The sequence below is a fragment of the Somniosus microcephalus genome, chromosome 30 (genome assembly GCF_052327205.1).
Source record: "Somniosus microcephalus isolate GS21.2 chromosome 30, FLI_Smic_1.0, whole genome shotgun sequence".
In the NCBI taxonomy this organism is placed as follows: domain Eukaryota; kingdom Metazoa; phylum Chordata; class Chondrichthyes; order Squaliformes; family Somniosidae; genus Somniosus; species Somniosus microcephalus.
The window spans coordinates 10,523,467-10,545,504 of NC_141016.1; the positions used below are offsets into that span (position 1 = coordinate 10,523,467).

General features: G+C 44.9%; 1 protein-coding gene across 2 annotated transcripts in view; it reads left to right on the forward strand.

The window, feature by feature from the left end:
• Positions 1-22,038, forward strand: part of LOC147097912 (netrin receptor UNC5D-like) — a 743,147-nt gene that overhangs the window by 545,607 nt on the left and 175,502 nt on the right. For both annotated transcript variants that reach the window (XM_085970980.1, XM_085970983.1), the window contains exons 7-9: positions 2,970-3,134; positions 8,581-8,613; positions 14,462-14,647. In XM_085970980.1, the coding sequence (XP_085827106.1) occupies positions 2,970-3,134; positions 8,581-8,613; positions 14,462-14,647 (384 nt within the window). The remainder of the gene's footprint in view (positions 1-2,969; positions 3,135-8,580; positions 8,614-14,461; positions 14,648-22,038) is intronic.

Below are 22,038 nucleotides of genomic sequence, written 5' to 3' on the forward strand. Positions count from 1 at the left end.
TTAATTAACTGAATTTTAAATTCCCCCAGTGATGGGATTTCTCCTCATGTCCCTGTTTTACTGGTCCAATAACAGAACCACTATGCTACCGTTCCCCCGAACCAATCCTTTCCAAATTATAGTTGTGTCTCAATTAAAACCAAAGCAATGTAAAAATATATTGATGTTCTTACACACATAGAAACATAGAAACATAGAAGATAGAAGCAGGAGTCGGCCATTCGGCCCCTCGAGCCCGCTCCGCCATTCAATGAGATCATGGCTGATCATCCAAATTCAATACCCTGTCCCTGCCTTCTCCCCATATCCCTTGATCCCTTTAGCCTTAAGAAATATATCCAACTCCTTCTTGAATATATTTAATGAATTGGCCTCAACTGCCTTCTGTGGTAGAGAATTCCACAGGTTCACCACTCTCTGGGTGAAGAAATTCCTCCTCATTTCTGTCCTAAATGGCTTACCCCTTATCCTTAGACTGTGACCCCTGGTTCTGGACTCCCCTGCCATCGGGAACATCCTTCCTGTGTCTAGTCTGTCCAGTCCTGTCAGAATTTTATAAGTTTCAATGAGATCCCCTCTCATTCTTCTAAACTCCAGCGAGTATAAGCCCAATCGACCCAATCTCTCCTCATACGTCATTCCTGCCATCCCAGGTATCAGTCTGGTGAATCTTCACTGCACTCCCTCCATGGCAAGAATATCCTTCCTCAGATAAGGCGACCAGAACTGCACACAATACTCAAGATGTGGTCTCACCAAGGCCCTGTACAACTGCAGCAAGACATCCTTGTTCTTGTACTCGAACCCTCTTGCTACGAAGGCCAACATGCCATTTGCCTTCTTAACCGCCTGCTGCACCTGCATGCTTACCTTCAGCGACTGGTGCACAAGGACGCCCAGGTCTCTTTGCACTCCCCCTTCTCCCAATCTATTGCCATTCAGATAATAATCTGCCTTCCTGTTTTTGCCACCATAGTGGATAACCTCACATTTATCCACATTATATTGCATCTGCCATGCTTCTGCTCAATCACCCAACCTGTCCAAATCATCCTGGAGTTTCTCACCCGTTTTGCAGTATCGCACAAAGTCAAGATCTACCCCAAGGACTGCAGCAGCCCCAGGTTAACCAAGCTTCTACAGGTTCAGGTGTCCTATTATTTCAGATACAGTTTGGACTTCACAGAATAAGAAAGAGAGCACTGGACGGGCGGGGCAACCTTTGCTCAGTGTCCAATGTGAGCTGACCTGTGCTGCATATCCGATGTTCCCAAAATCTCCACGGCCAGGTTTTGCCTGTTCCTGTTTGTGTTGGATCGCTTTGGGCATGATGCGACGAGAAATTCAGTTGGGGAGGATCGCACTCCCGTAAGGAAGGCCACCCGATTTTTTTTTTTATATCCTTTAATTTAAATGTTCAGAAAAATCAGGCAGGCTCCTTCACAGTAATAACTGCCCCTCAGTGTCCGAAGATTGTAAATTTAGAACAGTATCTCACAAAGTACATGTTTGTGCCCTTGCATGTTTACTGTAAACCCTCCTCACAGTTCATGATCATTATGGAATATATTATTATATTGAAAGAGAATTTCAACACCAGTTATGTTTATGGATGATGTTTTACCCATGTCGATTCCCAGTCAATTCAGTAGGCTATCACATAGTTACATAGAATTTCATAGAATTTACAGCACAGAAACACGCCATTCGGTCCAATAGGTCCATACCAGTGTTTATGCTCCACACGAGCCTCCTCCCACCTTATTCATCGAACACTATCCGTATAACCTTCTATTCCTTTCTCCCTCATGTGTTTATCTAGCTTATTTAGCAGAGAGGATGTTTCCCCTCGTGGGGAAATCTGGAACTAGGGGGCATAGTTTCAGAATAAAGGGTCGCCCTTTTAGAACTGAGATGAGGAGGAATTTCTTCTTTCAGAGGGTCGTAAATCTGTGGAATTCTCTGCCCCATAGAGCCGTGGAGGCTGGGTCATTAAATGCATTTAAGGTGGAGATAGACAGATTTTTGCAAGATAGGGGAGTGAAGGGTTATGGGGAGCGGGCGGGGAACTGGATTTGAGCCCTAGATCAGCCATGATCTTATTGAATGGCGGAGCAGGCTCGAGGGGCCAAGTGGCCTATTCCTGCTCCTATTTCTTATGGTCTTCCCCTTAAATGCATCTATACCATTCGCTTCAACCACTCCTTGCAGTAGCAAGGACCACATTCTCACCACTCTCTGGGTAAAGAAGTATTAGTGACTATTTATGGCCCCTAGTTTTGGTCTCCCCCCACAAGTGGAAACATCTCGATGTCTACCCTGCCGAACTCTTTCATAATCTTAAAGACCTCTGTCGGGACACCCCTCATTTTATCCAAAAAATATTAAGAAACTGGCTGGGAAAGGGAGGTCTCCTTGTGTAACAGTGGCACCTCTAATCCAAGGACAGTTGTGCCTTTGACAGGGTCATGTTTGGCCAGAGATATTGGTTTCTGGACTAGGTCCCTCCTTGGCCTCGCCCCTCCCTATCTCTGTAACCTCCTCCAGCACTTCAACCATCCGAGATATCTGCGCTTCTCCAATTCTCTTGCGCATCCCCGATTTTAATCGCTAGAGAAATGAGCCCCAGCCTGTTCAATCTTTACTGACAGGTATAACCCCTCAGTTCTGGTATCATACTTGTAAAAAAATTTGTCCCTTCTCCAATGCCTCTAATGTTTGAATGGTAATTGGTTAATGGTGAGAAATAAATTGATGAGAAAATTAATGTTTGTCCCTAATTACATCAGCACATCAGCACATCTGCCTTTAAAACCTCTTCCCTCATCTAAACAGCTGCTGCCGGTAAAATAAGTGCAGTGTCACAGAGCAGAGGACATGCCCACTCACCTCACCTCGCTGTAATTGAGTTTCGTTAGTTAAATTTTTTTTTTTTTAATGTTTCTGTTTCTTCCTTCCGTGCGCTGAAGTGGATGGCGGCTGGGAATCCTGGAACAGGTGGTCAACCTGCTCTGCCGAGTGCGAGCACCAGAGAGTCCGTGCGTGCGTGGCTCCCGAGCCGAGATACGGTGGCAAGTTCTGCGAGGGAGTGAGCCAGGAGTCAGAGAACTGCACCGAGGGGCTGTGCATTCAAAGTACGTAACGTGGCAGCGGTATTTCCACGTGCAGTCGAAAATGAAAACCTGCTGGTGTTTGCTAACTGTTGAGAGTGTTTTCAGTGCAGTGTTGGTGTTCGCTGGACTGCAATATTATCAGTATCAAAGGCTTCTGCGAGAATTATACCGAAAGAAAATGAGCTGCGGTATCTGATACTTAAAACAACAGGAAGCTCCAGAGCTAAGTGCAGTGAATGCAACACCTTGACCCGATTGATGTTGCTCATATTACAACATTTATATAGCGCCTTTCACGTCCCAAGGTGCTTCACAAGAGCGCTATCAACCACTGTGTACAGTTCTGGTCAGCATTTTATAAAAAGGATATAGAGGCACTGGAGAGTGTAATGATCAGTAACCTGTCATTCTGGAATGGTACACTAGGTGGTGCTGTATGTATATAAGAGTGGGCTACCCGCAATGCACTAGGCTACCCACAAGGCAGCAGTCAAGATGGAGGCCTCTACAGATACTGTACCTAGTCCACATGTGCTCAATAAAGTGTCTAGCAAAAGCTAGCTGTTCTTAATAAAAACGACTAATTATTAATGAACATAACATGGTACCAGGAGTGGGGTACCAGGAGCAGAGAAGATTTACAAGGATGATACCAGAAATGCAAGGGTATACATATCAGGAAAGGATGAACAGGCTGGGTCTCTTTTCCCTTGAAAAGAGAAGGCTGAGGTCTTTAAAATTATGAAAGGTTTTGATAGAGTGGATACAGAGATAGTGTTTCCACTTGTGGGGAAGAGCATAACTAGAGGCCATCAATAGAAGATAGTCACCAAGAAATCCAATAGGGAATTCAGAAGAAACTTCTTTACCCAGAGAGTGGTGAGAATGTGGAACTCGCTACCACAGGGAGTGGTTGAGGCAAATAGTATGGATGCATTTAAGGGGAGGCGAGACAAGCATATAGAGAGAAAGGAATAGAGGGTTACGCTGATAGATTTAGATGAGGAAAGATGGGAGGAGGCTCGAGTGGAGCATAGACGCCGGCATGGACTGGTTGGGCCGAATGGCCTGTTTCTGTGCCGTATATTCGATGTAAAATTTGACAGCGAGCCACATAAGGCAATATTAGGGCAGATGATCAAAAGCTTGATCAAAGAGGTAGATTTAGGGAGCGTCTTAAAGGAGGAGAGAGAGTCGGAGAGGTTTAGGGAGGGAATCCCAGAGTTTAGGGCTGAGGCACCTGAAGACACGGCCGCCAACGGTGAAGCGATTAAAATCGGGGAAGCTCAAGAGGCCAGAATTGGAGGAGTGCAGAGATCTCGGAGAGTTGTAGGTCTGGAGGAGATTGCAGAGATAGGGAGAGGGCGAGGCCATGGAGGGCTTTGAAAACAAGGATGAGAACTTAAAAAATCAAGGCGTTGCTTAACCGGGAGCCAATGTCGGTCAGCGAGCACAGGGGGCCTTCCAGGGCTGCCCTGAACGCTTAACCTTTCCTCGGTGAGGAACCCCAATATTTTTGCATCTTGTGCAGTCACTGCACTTCAAAGCAAGTCATCATGTGAAGTGCTTTGCAGTGTTTTTCCCGTAAGGCGATATAAAGAAATGCAAGAATTCACTTCACAGTTACCAAACTTCGAGCAATCCAGTTCTTCCTAATAATCTGCTCTAGCTTTATTTTTCACTCGTGCTCATTTATATGCTTTGCACCTGCATAATAATCTGAATTTTTAGAAATGAATGTTATCAATGTGTTTCTCCCTTATTTCTATGATAATGCAAAACTTAAGCTTCCCTAATCCTTCTTCAAAGCTCCTTCACTTCTTCAATGATAAAGAAGATAGTGGCACATCCTATCTTATCGTACATACGTTCTTATCATTATCCGTGTGCTGCTCAGGTTTCTTAGATTGTTTAATCTGTTTGTGTTTGTTTGCTGTGCCTGGATTCGCCTTCTGCTTTGTAGTTTTCCCATCACCACCACCCTCCGAGCTTATATTTATGTATATTTAAAGTCTTTGCCCTCTCCACCCTCCTTCTCCAGTTGAATTGAGCCTCAGTTCCTATCAGCTCTCCCTCTTCAGTAAGGAAATGTGGCTTTACTGCGTGAAGCTACCAACCGCTGTGACTCAGTGGGTGGCTCTCCTGCCTCTGATGTCGGGACGTTGTGGGTTTCAAGCACCACTTCCACCCCAAGCGTGAGATGGGTAGCTCCGTCAGCCTGGCCAGCAATCAGGCCATGGCTCCCTTGCTTCTCAGCGCACAAGCTGAGCTCAGATATCTCAGATGCCTAGCACCAAGTCAATATGAACATGTCAAATGTCGCATTTTAATAACCAGTGGCAAAGCTCCAGTTTGGAATGATTCAAATTTAAAATCTCTGCCTGATTGGTTTTGAAAATTAGTGATGGATCAGTGACTAAATGCAGCATCTGTTATCCAGTATTGAGTTATATGAATCAGGGCTGATAAGTGGGAGGTAACATTCGCGCCACACAAGTGCCAGGCAATGACTATCTCCAACAAGTGAGAGTCTAACCACTGCCCCTTGACATTCAACGGCATCACCATTGTCGAATCCCCCAACATTAACATCCTGGGGGTCACCATTGACCAAAAACTTAACTGAACCAGCCACATAAATACTGTGGTAACAAGAGCAGGTCAGAGGCTGTGTATTCTGCAGTGAGTGTCTCACCTCCTGACTCCCCAAAGCCTTTCCACCATCTACAAGACACAAGTAAGGAGTGTGATGGAATACTCTCCACTTGCCTGGATGAGTGCAGCTCCAACAACACTCACGAAGCTCGACACCATCCAGGACAAAGCAGCCCGCTTGATTGGCACCCCATCCACCACCTTAAACATTCACTCCCTCCACCATCGGCGTACCGTGGCTGCAGTGTGTACCAGCTACAAGATGCACTGCAGCAACTCGCCAAGGCTTCTTCGGCAGCACCTCCCAAACCCGCGACCTCTTCCACCTAGAAGGACAAGGGCAGCAGGTGCATGGGAACACCACCACCTCCAAGTTCCCCTCCAAGTCACACACCATCCTGACTTAGAAGTATATCGCCGATCCTTCATTGTCACTGGGTCAAAATCCTGGAACTCCCTCCCTAACAGCGCTGTGGGAGCACCTTCACCACGCGGACTGCAGCGGTTCAAGAAGGCGGCTCACCACCACCTTCTCGAGGGCAATTAAGGATGGGCAATAAATGCTGGAATTGCCAGCGACGCCCACATCCCATAAAATATTTTTTTTTTAATTTAAAAATGGAAATCCTAGGGCTGTTAACTGACCGGTGCTGAGTTGGCAGAACTCTGATATTACCATGGCCTCACTGTACGAGGGGAGAAGGAGATTCCATTCCTTCTTGCTAGAATAAATCCAATAGGGAGTTCAGGAGAAAACTCTTTACCCAGAGAGTGGTTAGAATGCAGAACTCGCTGCCACAGGGAGGCAAATAGCCTCAATAGATACATTGAAGGGGAAGCTAGATAAACAAATGAGGGATAAAGGAATAGAAGGATATGTTGATGGGGTGAGATGAAGAAGGGTGGGAGGAGGCTCATGTGGAGCTGCTAGAACTTGCTTCTGTGTCATGTGTCCCATCATATCTCTCGGCCATTGTCCGATTAGGATATGCTAATATTGGAGATTAGTCAGAACGATGGAAGTAGCAACAAGCAGACATGTTGGCTACTTCCCATGTGAGATGCGAGTATCGAGTATTGGCCAGAACAATGGAAGCACCCAAGGACCATCACTTTAACTATCTGGGATCGTCTGGGTCGCCCTGTTCCTTTTTGTAATATTAGGGCCGCATGTCAGGTTGAACTGATTAACAGTTAAACCATCAAGATGGCTATTGTGTCAAGTCTGGTGGTTTGATGAGAAGGAACCACGCTTCAATAGACATTCTGGGCATCTTGTGATATGACTCACATTAAAGGGGGATACAAAGAACAGGTAACAGCCTTCTTGAGTTAGCGCTCACAGGATGGTCAGAAGTCCCAACACTCGGGTCACCTTGGGTCTGCAGGAAACCAGGTTGTTTGAGTCTATTGTATAACCGCAACAGTTATTATACTATTGGTGTCTGAGTATTAAACTTGCATTTGGTCAATACGCTCGAGCCTGAATCATGAGGAATCATTTAATTGAGTTTAAGAGATTTCCTTACAGGAGCATAGAATCATAGAAACATAGAAGATAGGAGCAGGAGTAGGCCATTCGGCCCCTCGAGCCTGTTCCGCCATTCAATGAGATCATGGCTGATCATCCAAACTCAGCACCCTATCCCTGCCTTCTCCCCATACCCCTTGATCCCTTTAGCCTTAAGAAATATATCTAACTCCTTCTTGAATATATTTAATGAATTGGCCTCAACTGCCTTCTGTGGTGGAGAATTCCACAGGTTCACTACTCTCTGGGTGAAGAAATTCCTCCTCATCTCTGTTATGTTCATTAATAACTAGTCATTTTTATTAAGAACAGCTAGCTTTTGCTAGACACTTTATTGAGCGCATGTGGACTAGGTACAGTATCTGTAGAGGCCTCCATCTTGACTGCTGCCTTGTGGGTAGCCTAGTGCATCGTGGGTAGCCCACTCTTATATACATACAGCACCACCTAGCGTACCATTCCAGAATGACAGGTTACTGATCATTGCAATCTCTGTCCTAAATGGCTTACCCCTTATCTTTAGACTGTGACCCCTGGTTCTGGACTCCCCCCGCCATCGGGAACATCCTTCCTGAACACCAGCATGGACCTATTGGGCCGAATGGCCTGTTTCGGTGCTGTAAATACTTTCTAATCATTCACGTTGGCGGCCAGAAAGCATGCAAGAAAGACCTCACTGTCTAGACTCACACATGATAACACAGACACTTGGGCATGGTACTGGATGGGTACAGATGCCCCATGGAACAGGTATGCCAGCCAGAATTAACGTGTGCAGGAGAGGCAGGAAGCAAACTAGCAAATAAAAAAACTAAATGCAGTTATCCTCGGTGACGGAGCGTCAGAGAAACTATTCCCGTCGGCCAGGCAAGCGGTCAGGATTGCTCGTTTCAGACGAGCTGGCGGTGGAGTAGTTAAGCTTTTCCCTTCAGAGCTCGATCGCCGGTTCAAAAAAAAAACCACAGCGTGGCTGACACACTCTGGTCCATCGACTTTTGATGAGTTTTGCCAGATTCTCCTGACGGGCTGCTGGGCGAGACACCGGGGAAATATGAAACCTGTCAATCACGCTCCATGGAGATGTGCCTCCTGCCAGCTAATCAGACACACGTTTGGAGTTGCTGAAAGAATCTGCAACCCACACATGACCCATCCCAGCTGCCGAATACTTGCAGCAAAAGGAAAAAGGGCAGAGTCAATAGAACTCAAGATGAAAAGTCGCATTTGCATTTAAGATTCCACATTCATACTGGGTTTTTTCCCCTCTGTTCCTTTCAACAGGCCAGACACCTCTACAGGAAGTTCAGCCTCAAAGTAAGTACATCTAATGATTTTAGTTTGAATTACTTAGAAATAAGTCGTGCATGGCAAGAGAAATGCAAATGAGGGAGGTCTGTCTTGGCTCGCAAATACAGAAAAAGTCCCCCACCCTGGCCAGTTTAAGACTATGCCCCCTTGTTCTTGGATTACCTTCAAGTAGTGCTCTGGATTGACTTTAAGAACATAAGAATTAGGAGCAGGAGAAGGCCATTCGGCCCCTCGAGCCTGCTCCGCCACTCAGTGAGACCATGGCTGATCATTTACCTCAACTCCACTTTCCCGCACTATCCCCACATCCCTTGATTCTGTTAGTTGTTGCCGTTTAATAGGGCGCTTGTTTCTATAAGGTCTGCTCTAAATTGCCTCCTTTCAAGGTTAGTAAGCCCCAATTTCTCCAGTCTTTCCTCATAAGTTATTCCTTTGATCAGCTCCAGGGATCAGCTCCAACAAGGTTTTGTGTTGTACTGCTCATGTGGGAAGACATCCCCCAGTACTTTACAACAAGGAGCAGAGGCATACATTGGATCGCTTTCATTTGTTTTATATTTTAATATGTCGTTCTCTACACCACCTTCACTTGGCTTGAGTATTCCCCTTGTATCTCGGTGGTGCAGTATCAATCTTTACATTTTTCAGATATCCTGCAGGTAGGACTAATCATAGAATCATAGAATAGTACAGCACAGAAGGAGGCCATTCGGCCCATCCAATCTGCGCCGGCTCTTTCGAAGAGCAATCCAGTTAGTCCCACTCCCCCGCTCTTTCCCCATATTCCTGCAATTGTTTCTCCTTCAAGTATTTATCCAATTCCCTTTTGAAGGCTACTATTGAATCTGTATCCACCACCCTATCAGGCAGTGCATTCCAAATCCTAACCACTCGTTGCGAAAAGAAGGTTTTTTCCTCGTGTCACCTCTGGTTCTTTAGCCAATCACCTTAAATCTGTGCCCTCTGGTTACCGACCCTTCAGCCATTGGAAACAGTTTCTCTTTATTTACTTTCATCTAAACGCCTCTATCAAATCTCCTCTTCGCCTTCTCTGCTCCAAGGAGAACAAGTTTATATCTCAAAAGCACTGCAGCCCAATCTCTAATTACACAAATTGTTCTCTCAAAGCGAGAAATGTTCATTTTTATCAACTTTTTTTTGCAAACTAGTTCCCCACTTCTTTCTTGAAGACCCCAAAGGTGGAGAGGGATAGACTTTGCCAACCTGTTTGCCTGGAGCCTGTATCCCAAACTCAAGCACAGAGGTCAGCAGAGGCCACAGGGCGCCCTATCCATTAAAATGAATCGTCCACGCACGATTGCCTGACGTGCGCTCCCAGCATGCAACGTTTTTGCACTGGGAGCGGGAATTCATAATATATACAGGAAACTCTTTTTTATCCGGCACCGACGGGACCGGCATGGTGCCGGTTTATCAAAAAGTCCGTATTACAGAGAGGTATAGTTAAAAGGTACGAGAGCTCCGTACACAGCAACAAATCCAGGCTTCCCTGTTGCTTAGCAACAGGTGCAAGAAGCCCAGCCACAGACCAAGCGTCCCTGTTGCTTAGCAACAAGTGCAGGAACCCCCGATTACACAGCCAAGAATCAAGAAATGGCCACTAATATGGAGAAAAACTTAACTGAACCTACTCCTGAATTTTGCCGGTTAACCGAGATTTTCGGTTGTTTGGGTGCCGGTAAATCGAGAGTTTCCATATATATATATACACACACACACACCCTGGTCTGACAAACAGGGTGCACCGTGAGCTGAGTGCGCCTTTCAATTTCAACCACACGTCGGAATCACCTTTGACCATTGGAGAGTGAACAACAAGCTGCAGTCACAGCAATCAATTGCTTGTTGGCAAAATGAGGAATGAATACCCAGAAATGAGTCTGTGCAGGATTAGCAGATGAGTGCTTAATGCGCTCGTGTGAAATGACTTTGCTGTTTAATAGAGGAATGAACCCATTTAAGCAAATGGCAAACAAAATAATTCTGTGCGAATATGTTAAGCATTGATGAACTAAAATCACACAGTGTAAATTCTAGGCTGTGTGTGTTAATTGTGGCTATAGACAGGCCTTTTACCTTGGGACAGTTGGGCTCATCACCGTTCCCATCCCTTTTGCTGCCTCCGTCCATGTCTTATGTAAGTCATACTGTGTTGTCTACTGAGAATGGTATCATTGACTTCCTCAATGGAGGCCGAAGGTCAAAGCAGTCAGGAATGCAGAGAACTGCAGAGCTTTTATGTACTGATTGCTGTAAAGTCAACTTATTCCTCTTTATCTGGATTCTGTTTCTGGCTGGGGCGGAGATCGCCTCTTACAGAAGGGAGGTACTGCAGGGAATCCAGGGCCAGAGTGAGCTCCTGGAATCGTTTCCATCGCCTGGATGGGTCGGAGAGGAATTTCCCAGACTTTTTTTTTCCCAAATTGGCCTGGGATTTTAAATCTTTTTTTTTTTGCCTCTCCCGGAAGATCACATGGTTTTGGGTGGGGTGGAGCGTCTATATTGTGATACACAAGGTGTCGCAATTGTGTGGGACGGGCTGGATGGACCAGATGATCTTTACCTGTCCGTCATTGTTCGTATGTTTGTATATACCTTCACTGTAACCTTCAGAATATAAGAAATAGCAGCAGGAGTTGACCATACGGCCCCTCGAGTCTGCTCCGCCATTCAATAAGATCACGGCTGATCTTCTACCTCCACTCCACTTTCCCACCCTATCCCCATATCCTTTCATTCCCTTAATGGACATGAATCCACACTGCAAACCCACACTAGATGCACTGGATTCAGTTCGAAGGCCCAGGACTGAACACATTCAGGATGAAAATATTCCACTCGAATTTTTTATATAGTTTATGGGATGTGGGCGTCGCTGGCAAGGCCAGCATTTATTGCCCATTCCTAGTTGCCCTTGAGAAGGTGGTGGTGAGCCGCCTTCTTGAACCGCTGCAGTCCGTGTGGTGAAGGTGCTCCCACAGTGCTGTTAGGAGGGAGTTCCAGGATTTTGACCCAGCGACGATGAAGGAACGGCCGATATATTTCCACGTCAGGATGGTGTGTGACTTGGAGGTGGTGGTGTTCCCATGCGCCTGCTGCCCTTGTCCTTCTAGGTGGAAGAGGTGGCGGGTTTGGGAGGTGCTGCCGAAGAAGCCTTGGCGAGTTGCTGCGGTGCATCTTGTAGATGGTACACACTGCAGCCACGGTACACTGGCGGTGGAGGGAGTGAATGTTTAAGGTGGTCCTCATTGTCTGAGGCAGAATTTAAATTTGACGTCAATGACTTGTGTTTGTTGGGCGCCTTCAATGCAGTAACTGTCCCAGGGTATTTCACGGAGGGGAAATGGGTGCCAAGCAGTCACAGAAGAGTTATCGTAGAGATTATTACAGCTTTGGTTGAAGAGAGAGATTTCAAGAAGGCTTTTACGGGCAGTGAGAGAGAGAGGTGGCAAGACAGAGAGATTCTGGGAGGGAGATTCCTTAAACGAGACAGCGACAGCTGAAGGCTCATCACCATCTAAGCTGTTACAGTACTTGTGTCTTACGTGACCTAGACGCGCTGTATAATGCCACAGCAAATGGCATGAACTGTTCTCCAATAGTTACCTTTCTTAGTGGTTATAGAAAGGTTAGAAAAATGAATGTTATTTTCAGGACCATGGATTTGTGGTTTTCATAGTGAAATGGACAGCATTACCTTGAAAACCCAGCCCTGAAAATACTAGGTAGGTCTCTTGAAAGGCCGAGAATCTCATGGAATGAGAATAGAATTTGACTTATTCAGTGACTGTAAACCCGGGGCCTCTGGTCATTTTTAAAGGTCATGTGAAGTGGCAATTATACATCTCCAGTGGTCAGCGTCCAAGCGAAGAAGCTTTAGCCACAACCGGCCTATAATCACATTCTGTATCCATCCCTCGGGTGGTCATTACAGTAATACAGAGACAGTGATGCTAGGCCATTGGCAGATTGTTGCATTCTGGAAAAATGCACTTCAATTTAAGCAAATGTGAGGTCATCCATTTTGGACCTAAAAAGGATCGAACAGGGTACTTTCTAAATGGTGAAAGGCTAAAAACAGTGGAGGTCCAAAGAGACTTGGGGGGTGGGGGGGCGTCCAGGTACATAGATCATTAAAATGTCATGAACAGGTACAGGCAATAATCAAAATGGCTAATGGGATGCTGGCCTTTATATCGAGAGGACTAGAGTACAAGAGGGTAGAAGTTTTGCTGCAGCTGTACAAAACCCTGGTTAGACCACACCTGGAGCACTGTGAGCAGTTCTGGGCACCGCACCTTAGGAAGGATATATTGGCCTTGGAGGGAGTGCAGCGTATGTTTGCCAGAATGATACCCGGACTTCAAGGGTTAAGTTACGAGGAGAGATTACACAAACTAGGGTTGTATTCTCTAGAATTTAGAAGGTTAAGGGGTGATCTGATCAAAGTTTTCAGGATATTAAGGGGAACAGATAGGGTAGATAGAGAGAAACTATTTCTGCTGGTTGGGGATTCTAGGACTAGGGGGCAGAGTCTAAAAATTAGAGCCAGACCTTTCAAGAGTGAAATTAGGAAACACTTCTACACACAAAGGGTGGTAGAAGTTTGGAACTCTCTTCCGCAAATGGCAATTGATGCTAGATCAATTGTTAATTTTTAAATCAGAGATTGATAGCTTTCTGTTAACCAAAGGTATTAAGGGATATGGGGCAAAGGCGGGTATATGGAGTTAGGTCGCAGATCAGCCATGATCTCATTGAATGGCGGAACAGGCTCGAGGGGCAGAACGGCCTCCTCATGTTCCTATGTTCCGAAATGTAGCCCCCTGTGCCTGAGCTATTGGTGCTGGCTGAGCATTTATAAATGCGACCCCATCATTTCCTGACGTACATTGTTGACGAAATAATTGAAAGATTTGAGCTAAATCAGTTCCAGAAAGAGAAACCATTTTGTTACGTGGAGCAGATTGTAATTTAATGAATCTTGTTCTTATTACTTTGTGAAATGGATTGGCGGTTATTTATTTTTTTAAACAGCTGCAACTGGTTAATTGTCTTCAGGTGGCTTAAGTGATATAATCATTAGGTGTTATGAGCCTATTCATTACAGCAGCGTGTCTGGTAATCCTACCGTGACTGAAAGCAAACTGCCAACAGACCAAACAGCAACATGTGCAAGTACAGGCAGCAAACTCAGAACGTGCTATGACTCACTGAGATGCATTGGGCATTGGCTGTCTTTGGAGGGTCCTCTTTCCTGTGCAAATGCCAAGTTACTTTGACTTGTCTTTCATATCTTATCGCATCCAATTGCGTCGTTCCAGGTTAAAAAAAAGGATTGGCGCTTATACCGTGCCTCATCTGCTCCCTCAGACGCATCTACGCTTCATGTACAATCAGTTGCGCTGAAGTGCCATGACTGCTGCCTCATAATAAGGAGGCAGTGATTTGCGCACAGCAAGATCCCCACCAACAGGAATGAGATGAACAACCAGTTAATCTGTTCTTTTGGTGGCTGAATGTTGGTCCGGACAGGTAGGAGTGTCGGGACAACATTTTGCGCGCTTTTAATCGGAACGATATTTCGATGCCAAATCAGAGTTCATTTCTGTGGAAAAACGTATCTCGGTTGAGAAATACGGCGCAGGCTTTTTCGTTCCTGCTTTCCTTGTCCATTAAAAAGGGATGGGGATCAAAGCCTGAGTTGGTGCGTGCAGAAGCAGTCGGCCCCAGCTGTCGTCACTGCACATGTCCGGCAGTTTGGCCGAGGGAGAGAAGGAATGAAGACTATCATCTGCAGAGTTGCGTCTAATACCTTTGCCTCTTCCTCTAGGTATTGAGACCAACAGTGACGTGGCTCTGTACTCTGGCATTGGTGCGGCAGTGATAGCAGTCGCAATGCTTGTGGTGGGCATCACATTGTACCGAAGAAGTCAAAGTGAATATGGTGTTGATGTTATTGATTCTTCAGCTCTAACCGGTGGCTTTCAGTCATTCAACTTCAAGACTGTCAGACAGGGTTAGTGTGTTACATGATTTTAAATTAATTATGGCCGGATTGTTCTTTTTATTTCAGTAGTTTGTCTACGAGGTGCGGTTGACTGAATAAGTTAGTCAATACGTTATAGGCTCAGAGAAGACGCATTAAATGCCCAATAAAGGGGGGGGGGGGGAGATTTCCTGTGTTTGCTATGTGTTACTCACATCATAAACAAAGGGGAAAGGATTCCTGCGTTTGCTATTTCCAGTGAAATGGTAAATTGATTCTTAACAAAAAAGGGGCGGGAGGGCTATTGGCTCACGTGGGCATGGTGGATAGGCAGATGGGAAGGTTGCACCTCCATAAAGGAACCTGCCCAATTTTTTTGCCCATTTTAAATCTATAGATAAATCGGGCGGGTTCCATTAGGGATGTGTGCTCCACGCTGCCTGGTTTTCCTTTAATTTGTGAGCCCCAGACATCCAATAGCCCCGGCAATCCAATGGTCCCGGCAATCCAATGGTCCGGGCAATCCAATGGTCCCGGCAATCCAATGGTCCCGGCAATCCAATGGTCCCGGCAATCCAATGGTCCGGGCAATCCAATGGTCCCAGAAATCCAATGGTCCCGGCAATCCAATGGTCCGGGCAATCCAATGGTCCCGGAAATCCAATGGTCCCGGCAATCCAATGGTCCCGGCAATCCAATAACCCTGGCAATCCAATGGTCCCGGCAATCCAATGGTCCCGGCAATCCAATAACCCTGGCAATCCAATGGTCCTGGCAATCCAATGGTCCCGGCAATCCAATGGTCCCGGCAATCCAATAACCCTGGCAATCCAATAACCCCGGCAATCCAATGGTCCCGGCAATCCAATAGCCCCGGCAATCCAATGGTCCCGGCAATCCAATAGCCCCGGCAATCCAATGGTCCCGGCAATCCAATAGCCCCGGCAATCCAATAGCCCCGGCAATCCAATGGTCCTGGCAATCCAATGGTCCCGGCAATCCAATGGTCCCGGCAATCCAATAACCCTGGCAATCCAATGGTCCTGGCAATCCAATGGTCCCGGCAATCCAATGGTCCCGGCAATCCAATAACCCCAGCAATCCAATAATCCCAGCAATCCAATAACCCCGGCAATCCAATGATCCCGGCAATCCAATAGCCCCAGCAATCCAATGGTCCTGGCAATCCAATGACCCTGGCAATCCAATGGTCCTGGCAATCCAATAACCCTGGCAATCCAATGGTCCCGGCAATCCAATAACCCCAGCAATCCAATAACCCCAGCAATCCAATGATCCCGGCAATCCAATGGTCCTGGCAATCCAATAACCCTGGCAATCCAATAACCCCAGCAATCCAATAACCCCGGCAATCCAATGATCCCGGCAATCCAATGGTCCTGGCAATCCAATAACCCTGGCAATCCAATAGCCCCGGCAATCCAATAACCCTGGCAATCCAATGGTCCCGGCAATCAAATAGCCCCAGCAATCCAATGGTCCCGGCAATTCAGTGGCCCCGGCTATTCCATCCTTATCATCACCTTGATCACCATTACGGCAATTACCATTCTGTTCTCTAATCAGAGGAAGTTGTGATGTAATAAAGACTCACTACGCACTTGGTTGTACATAAAGCAAGGCTTTAATCGACTTGTAACAAAACATGGAGGTCTAGTTAGTAGTCACTAGCTTCCTGTTTCCAGACTGTCTCTGGCCAAGCTGGGCCCACGCCCTAGTATTTATACTCCTCGGGCGGCGCCCTCAGCTGGCCGTTCAGTTGTAGAAGTTGCGATTTATGACAAGTTGTTCATAAGAACATAAGAAATAGGAGCAGGAGTCGGCCATTTGGCCCCTCGAGCCCCTTCAATAAGATCATGGCTGATCTTCTACCTCATCTCCACTTTCCTGCACTATCCCCATATCCCTTGATTCCCTTAATATTCAAAAATCTATCGATTTCCGTCTTGAATATACTCAACGACTGAGCCTCCACAGCCCTCTGGGGTAGAGAATTCCAAAGATTCACAACACTTTGAGTGAAGAAATTTCTCCTCATCTCAGTCCTAAATGGCCGACCCCTTATTCTGAGACTGTGACCCCTGGCTCTAGACTCCCCAGCCAGGGGAAATATCCTCCCTCCATCTAAACTGTCAAGCCCTGTAAGAATTTTGTATGTTTCAATGAGATCACCTCTCATTCTTCTAAACTCGAGAGAATATAGGCCTAGTCTACTCAATCTCTCCTCATAGGACAATCCCCCCATCCCAGGAATCAGTCTGGTGAACCTTCGTTGCACTCCCTCTATGGCAAGTATATCCTTCCTTAGGTAAGGAGACCAAAACTGTACACAGTACTCCAGGTGTGGTCTCACCAGGGCCCTATATAATTGCAGTAAGACGTTGAAATAAAGAATAGATTTGCCTTCCTAATCTAGGCTTTATTAACTTAAAAATCCGGTAGCACATCTTCAACACCCAGTCCCAACTAAAGGCTGGAAAGAACTGAATTTAAGATGGCCACCACAAATCACATGACATCAACTACCAATGAGATTACAGCATATATCCCAAGGCAGGAAACAAACAACCAATCACAATACTTCTTACTAAACATAAAGAATAATCACCACATTCACCCCTCCTTTTAAAATATACTCCAACCTAAATAACCTTTACAATTTATAATTAATTATTTACAACTAAAACTATGCACAGACAAAATAAAACTATTCAACATGACACAATACTAAGTGAGCAACAACAAATAGTAACATTGCACATAAGTATTACGTATCTCTCAACTAAAACAATATAATATAATATTTCAACAATTTTAAAACATTACTATCAATTTAAAAGTCCATTTTCAATTGGTCGACCGGATATCTTGTTCGTGTCGACCTTCTTAACCTTGGTGAAATTCCTTGCCCTCCCACACCAGGAGACACAGAAGTATCTTCTGCAGGAAGGCTATCCATATCCCGATTTTCAACGGTTTCCGGATTAGAAATCCCATCAGGAGGTAAACTGGGACGGTCATGAACATCCATCGAGGGCTGACTAATAGAAGTATAATTATCTGCAGTCAGATTGGAAATATTCGTAGTATCTGTAACAGCATCCACATTATCTGAATCATGACTATTGTTAATATCCTCAGAAGAGGGCTGGCCACCACAAGGAGCCAAGTCTTTAATTGAAACGGTACTTTCTTTCCCATCTTGGAATCGAATATGAGCATATTGGGAATTTGCCTCCAACAGCTCCACCTCCTCCACTAAAGGATCATATTTTGACAATCTAACATGGCGTCGAAGCAGCACAGGTCCCTGCATAGTAAGCCATGAAAGTACCGAATATCCCGTAGTAGATCTCCGTGGATAGTTAAAGAGCCTTTCATGTGGGGTCACATTAGTAGCCGTTGAAAGCAATGATCTAATGGAATGCAGGGCATCAGGCAGTACCATTTCCCACTGTGTATTCTTAAGGTTCCGGGATGTCAAAGCCAACATAACTGCCTTCCAGATCACCCCATTGTATCGTTCGCACTGTCCATTACCCTGGGGATTATACGGGGTAGTTCTGCTAGTAGAAATTCCCCGACTCTGAAGGTATTCCTTCAACTGGGAAGACATAAAAGAACTTCCCTGATCCGAATGGATATACGCAGGCATCCCAAAGATGACAAAAAGTTGAGTCAGACATTTGATAACTGTAGCAGCTGATACATCTGCGCAAGGAAAAGCAAAAGGGAACCTTGAAAATTCATCCACAACAGTAAATATATATCGGTTTTGAGTAGTTGAAGGAAGAGGCCCCTTGAAATCGACGCTCAAACGTTCAAAAGGAGAAGTAGCCTTTATAAGATGAGCTCGTTGAGGCTTAAAGAAATTCGGTTTACACCGAGCACAGATAGAACATGATGAAGTCATCCGCTTGACGTCTTCAACTGAAAAGGGCAAATTCTTACTGCGTACGAAGTGTATCATCCTCGTAACCCCAGGATGGCATAAGGCATTGTGAAGATTAATAAGCGTATCTCCGTGAATCACAGAACAATAAGCCCTCGACAGCGCATCAGCAGCAACATTATCCTTCCCCGGACGATAAGCTATATCAAAATGGTAACATGCCAACTCAATCCTCCACCTCATTATTTTATCATTCTTAATCTTTCCAAAATGTTTGACATCAAACATAAAGGACACAGACTTTTGATCAGTTACCAACATAAAATGTCGCCCCGATAAATAATGTCTCCATTTACGCAGTGCTGCTACTATTGCATACGCCTCTTTCTCTATTGAAGAATGCCTTTTTTCACTATTGTTCAAGGTACGTGAGAAAAAGGCCACAGGTCTTCCATTTTGGTTCAGAGTAGCCCCAATTGCAAAATCAGAAGCGTCCGTCTCAATCACAAAAGGAACCTGCTCGTCAATAGAATGCACAACTGCTCCAAGGATATCCTTTTTAAAATTATCAAAACACGTCCTGGCCTCCCATGATAGAGGATATGTCGTAACCCGAATAAGAGGCCGGATCTTCTGTGAAAAATTTGCAATACAATTAGAATAGTAAGAAAACAGTCCAACAACTCGTTGCAAAGCCTTAGAATTAGTAGGACAAGGTAAATCAATCAATGGTTGCAGACGTTCTGGGTCTGGTTTAATCTTGTTTCCCGAGATAATGTACCCCAGTAGATTTACCTCAGTGGTCGAAAAGGTACACTTCTCTTTATTGAAAGTTAAACCAACTTTTTCCGCAGCTTGAAGGAATCTTTCTAAATTAGAATCATGCTCCACCCTTGATTTGCCACACACCGTGATGTCATCTAAATATGAAAAGGTGTCAGAGAGAGAGAGTTATCACTTATAAAAGCATCCATTGCCCGTTGAAAACAAGCAACACCATTAGTAACACCAAATGGTATTCGGCAAAACTGATACAGCTTTCCACCAGCCTCAAAGGCCGTATATGGTTGATCCTTCTTAACAATAGGAATCTGATGATAAGCACTCTTTAGGTCAATAGTGCTAAAAACCTTATACTGAGATACTTTATTGATAAGCTCATCAATCTTAGGCAAAGGGTACGCATCTAATTGAGTATACCTATTAATAGTTTGGGAATAGTCTATCACCATTCGTTTCTTATGTCTCTCGTTAGTCGTGACAACTACCTGTGCCCGCCAAGGCGAACAACTAGGTTCAATGATTCCTTCCAATAAGAGACGTTGAACTTCAGAATTAATAAATTCTCTATCCTGACTGCTATATCTTCTTGACTTGGTAGCAATTGGCTTACAATCCGGCATCAAATTGGAAAAAAGTGATAATGGAGAAATGGATAAAGAAGTTAATCCACAAATAGATAAAGGTGGCTTAGTCCCTCCAAATGAAAGACTGAGACTCTCGTGTAACTGAAGCACATCATGACCAATCAAAATATCCGCACAGAGATTAGGCAAAACAGATAGGCATATATCAGTATACGTATTACCTAGAAGAATCAATTTCACAAGGCAACAACCAGCTACTTGTGAAGTGAGAGTCATCTGAGCCATACACACCCGATAGGAAACAGGCAAAATTTTCAAATGCTTCTCCTTTGCAAACTGAAGACTTATAAAACTCTCGGTACTGCCCGTATCTATAAGGGCCTTCACTTCCAACCCATTAACTTGGGCCGTAACTATAGCTTTGTTTAGGCCATGAGCAAATGCAGCAGAAATTGATGCAATAAACGCCCTATCTAAAGGCTGAATAGTCACAGAGGAGGTAATTGAACCTGATGATTTACACACACGTGCGTAATGACCTCTCTTGCCGCATTTACTACACACAGCCTCCCGAGCAGGACACTTCAGACGAGGGTGCCGGACGTTCCCACAAAAATAACACTTCTGAATCCTAGAGGCAACAGCCGCTGAAGTAGAAACTGTTTCAGAATCTAGTAAACCACTCCTATTAAGTCCACATAATTCCTTTTCATCCGGAACTGCCGAAACCACAGTCACAGGCTGATTAAAAAGAGCATAAGAATCCGAACTTCTCTGAGCCACATCCAATGTAGAAGCTTGCTCAAAAGCACTCTTAAGATCCAAAGTCTTATTTTCTAACAACCGCTGATGAATTGATCTAGACAGTAATCCATTAATAAAAGCATCCCGTACCGATTCTTCCTTATATTCTTCAGCCGTCACGGCCTTATAATTACAGTTAACACTAAGGCACCGAAGTGCTTGTAAATAAGTATCCAAAGATTCTCCCACCTGCTGCCTACGGGCAGATAGAAGGTGACGTGCAAATACCTCATTCTTTGGTTTAACAAAAATCTTTTCCAATGTAGAAATAGCCACTTCGTAAGTTTTACAGTCCAAAATATATTTATATACATCCGGAGCAATGTAGTTGATCAGCATATTCAGCTTATTTAGAGACTCTTGATCCAACACGCCCAAAAAGTTTTTAAATGTACAATACCAATGTTTCCATTTATCATCCACTCCTGCAGAATTAGGGTCAGCATTGAATCGTTCTGGTTGAAGATATCGCTCCATTCTGACATAAAGTTAATAAATTGAAATAAAGAATAGATTTGCCTTTCTAATCTAGGCTTTATTAACTTAAAAATCCGGTAGCACATCTTCAACACCCAGTCCCAACTAAAGGCTGGAAAGAACTGAATTTAAGATGGCCACCACAAATCACATGACATCAACTACCAATGAGATTACAGCATATATCCCAAGGCAGGAAACAAACAACCAATCACAATACTTCTTACTAAACATAAAGAATAATCACCACAGACGTCTTTACTCAAATCCTCTTGTAATAAAGTTCCAAGAGCTGAAGAAAAAAATGAGAAGTAAACTTAACCCCGCACTTATGATATTACCAGAAATAGTAATTGACGTAAGAAAACTACTAGGCACTTGGTCTAAGCGTTAAACAAAGCTTTAATCAACTGTTTTACAACATGGAGGTCTAGTTGTGTCCTTCACTAGTTCCTGTTAAGAATGTCCCTGCGCAAGCTGGGCCCGTGCCCGAGTATTTATACTCTCCCTGGACAGCGCCACCCGCAGGCCGCTCAGTATTATTTCATAAGTCTTTCTTTCATGAATGACGGATTCATGTCAGTAATCAGAGTTGCTGTTCCCACTGAGATGCTGCAAACACATAGCGACCAGAGGAAATCCCCTTCACAGTGCCTTTTATAAAACTGTAAAATCTTTGCTGCGAGACAAAGAAGAATGGTTGCCGCTGCAGTTGCACGCTGATGGCACGGCCGAGTGCGTGTCAGTGATTTCTCAATCTCACTTGCATTGCTGCCAAAAAAGGCACCGACCTTCCACAACTCTGAGGGAGAAGGAGAACAATCCAACTGCTAATTCACCTTGGGTCATTCTCGCACAAC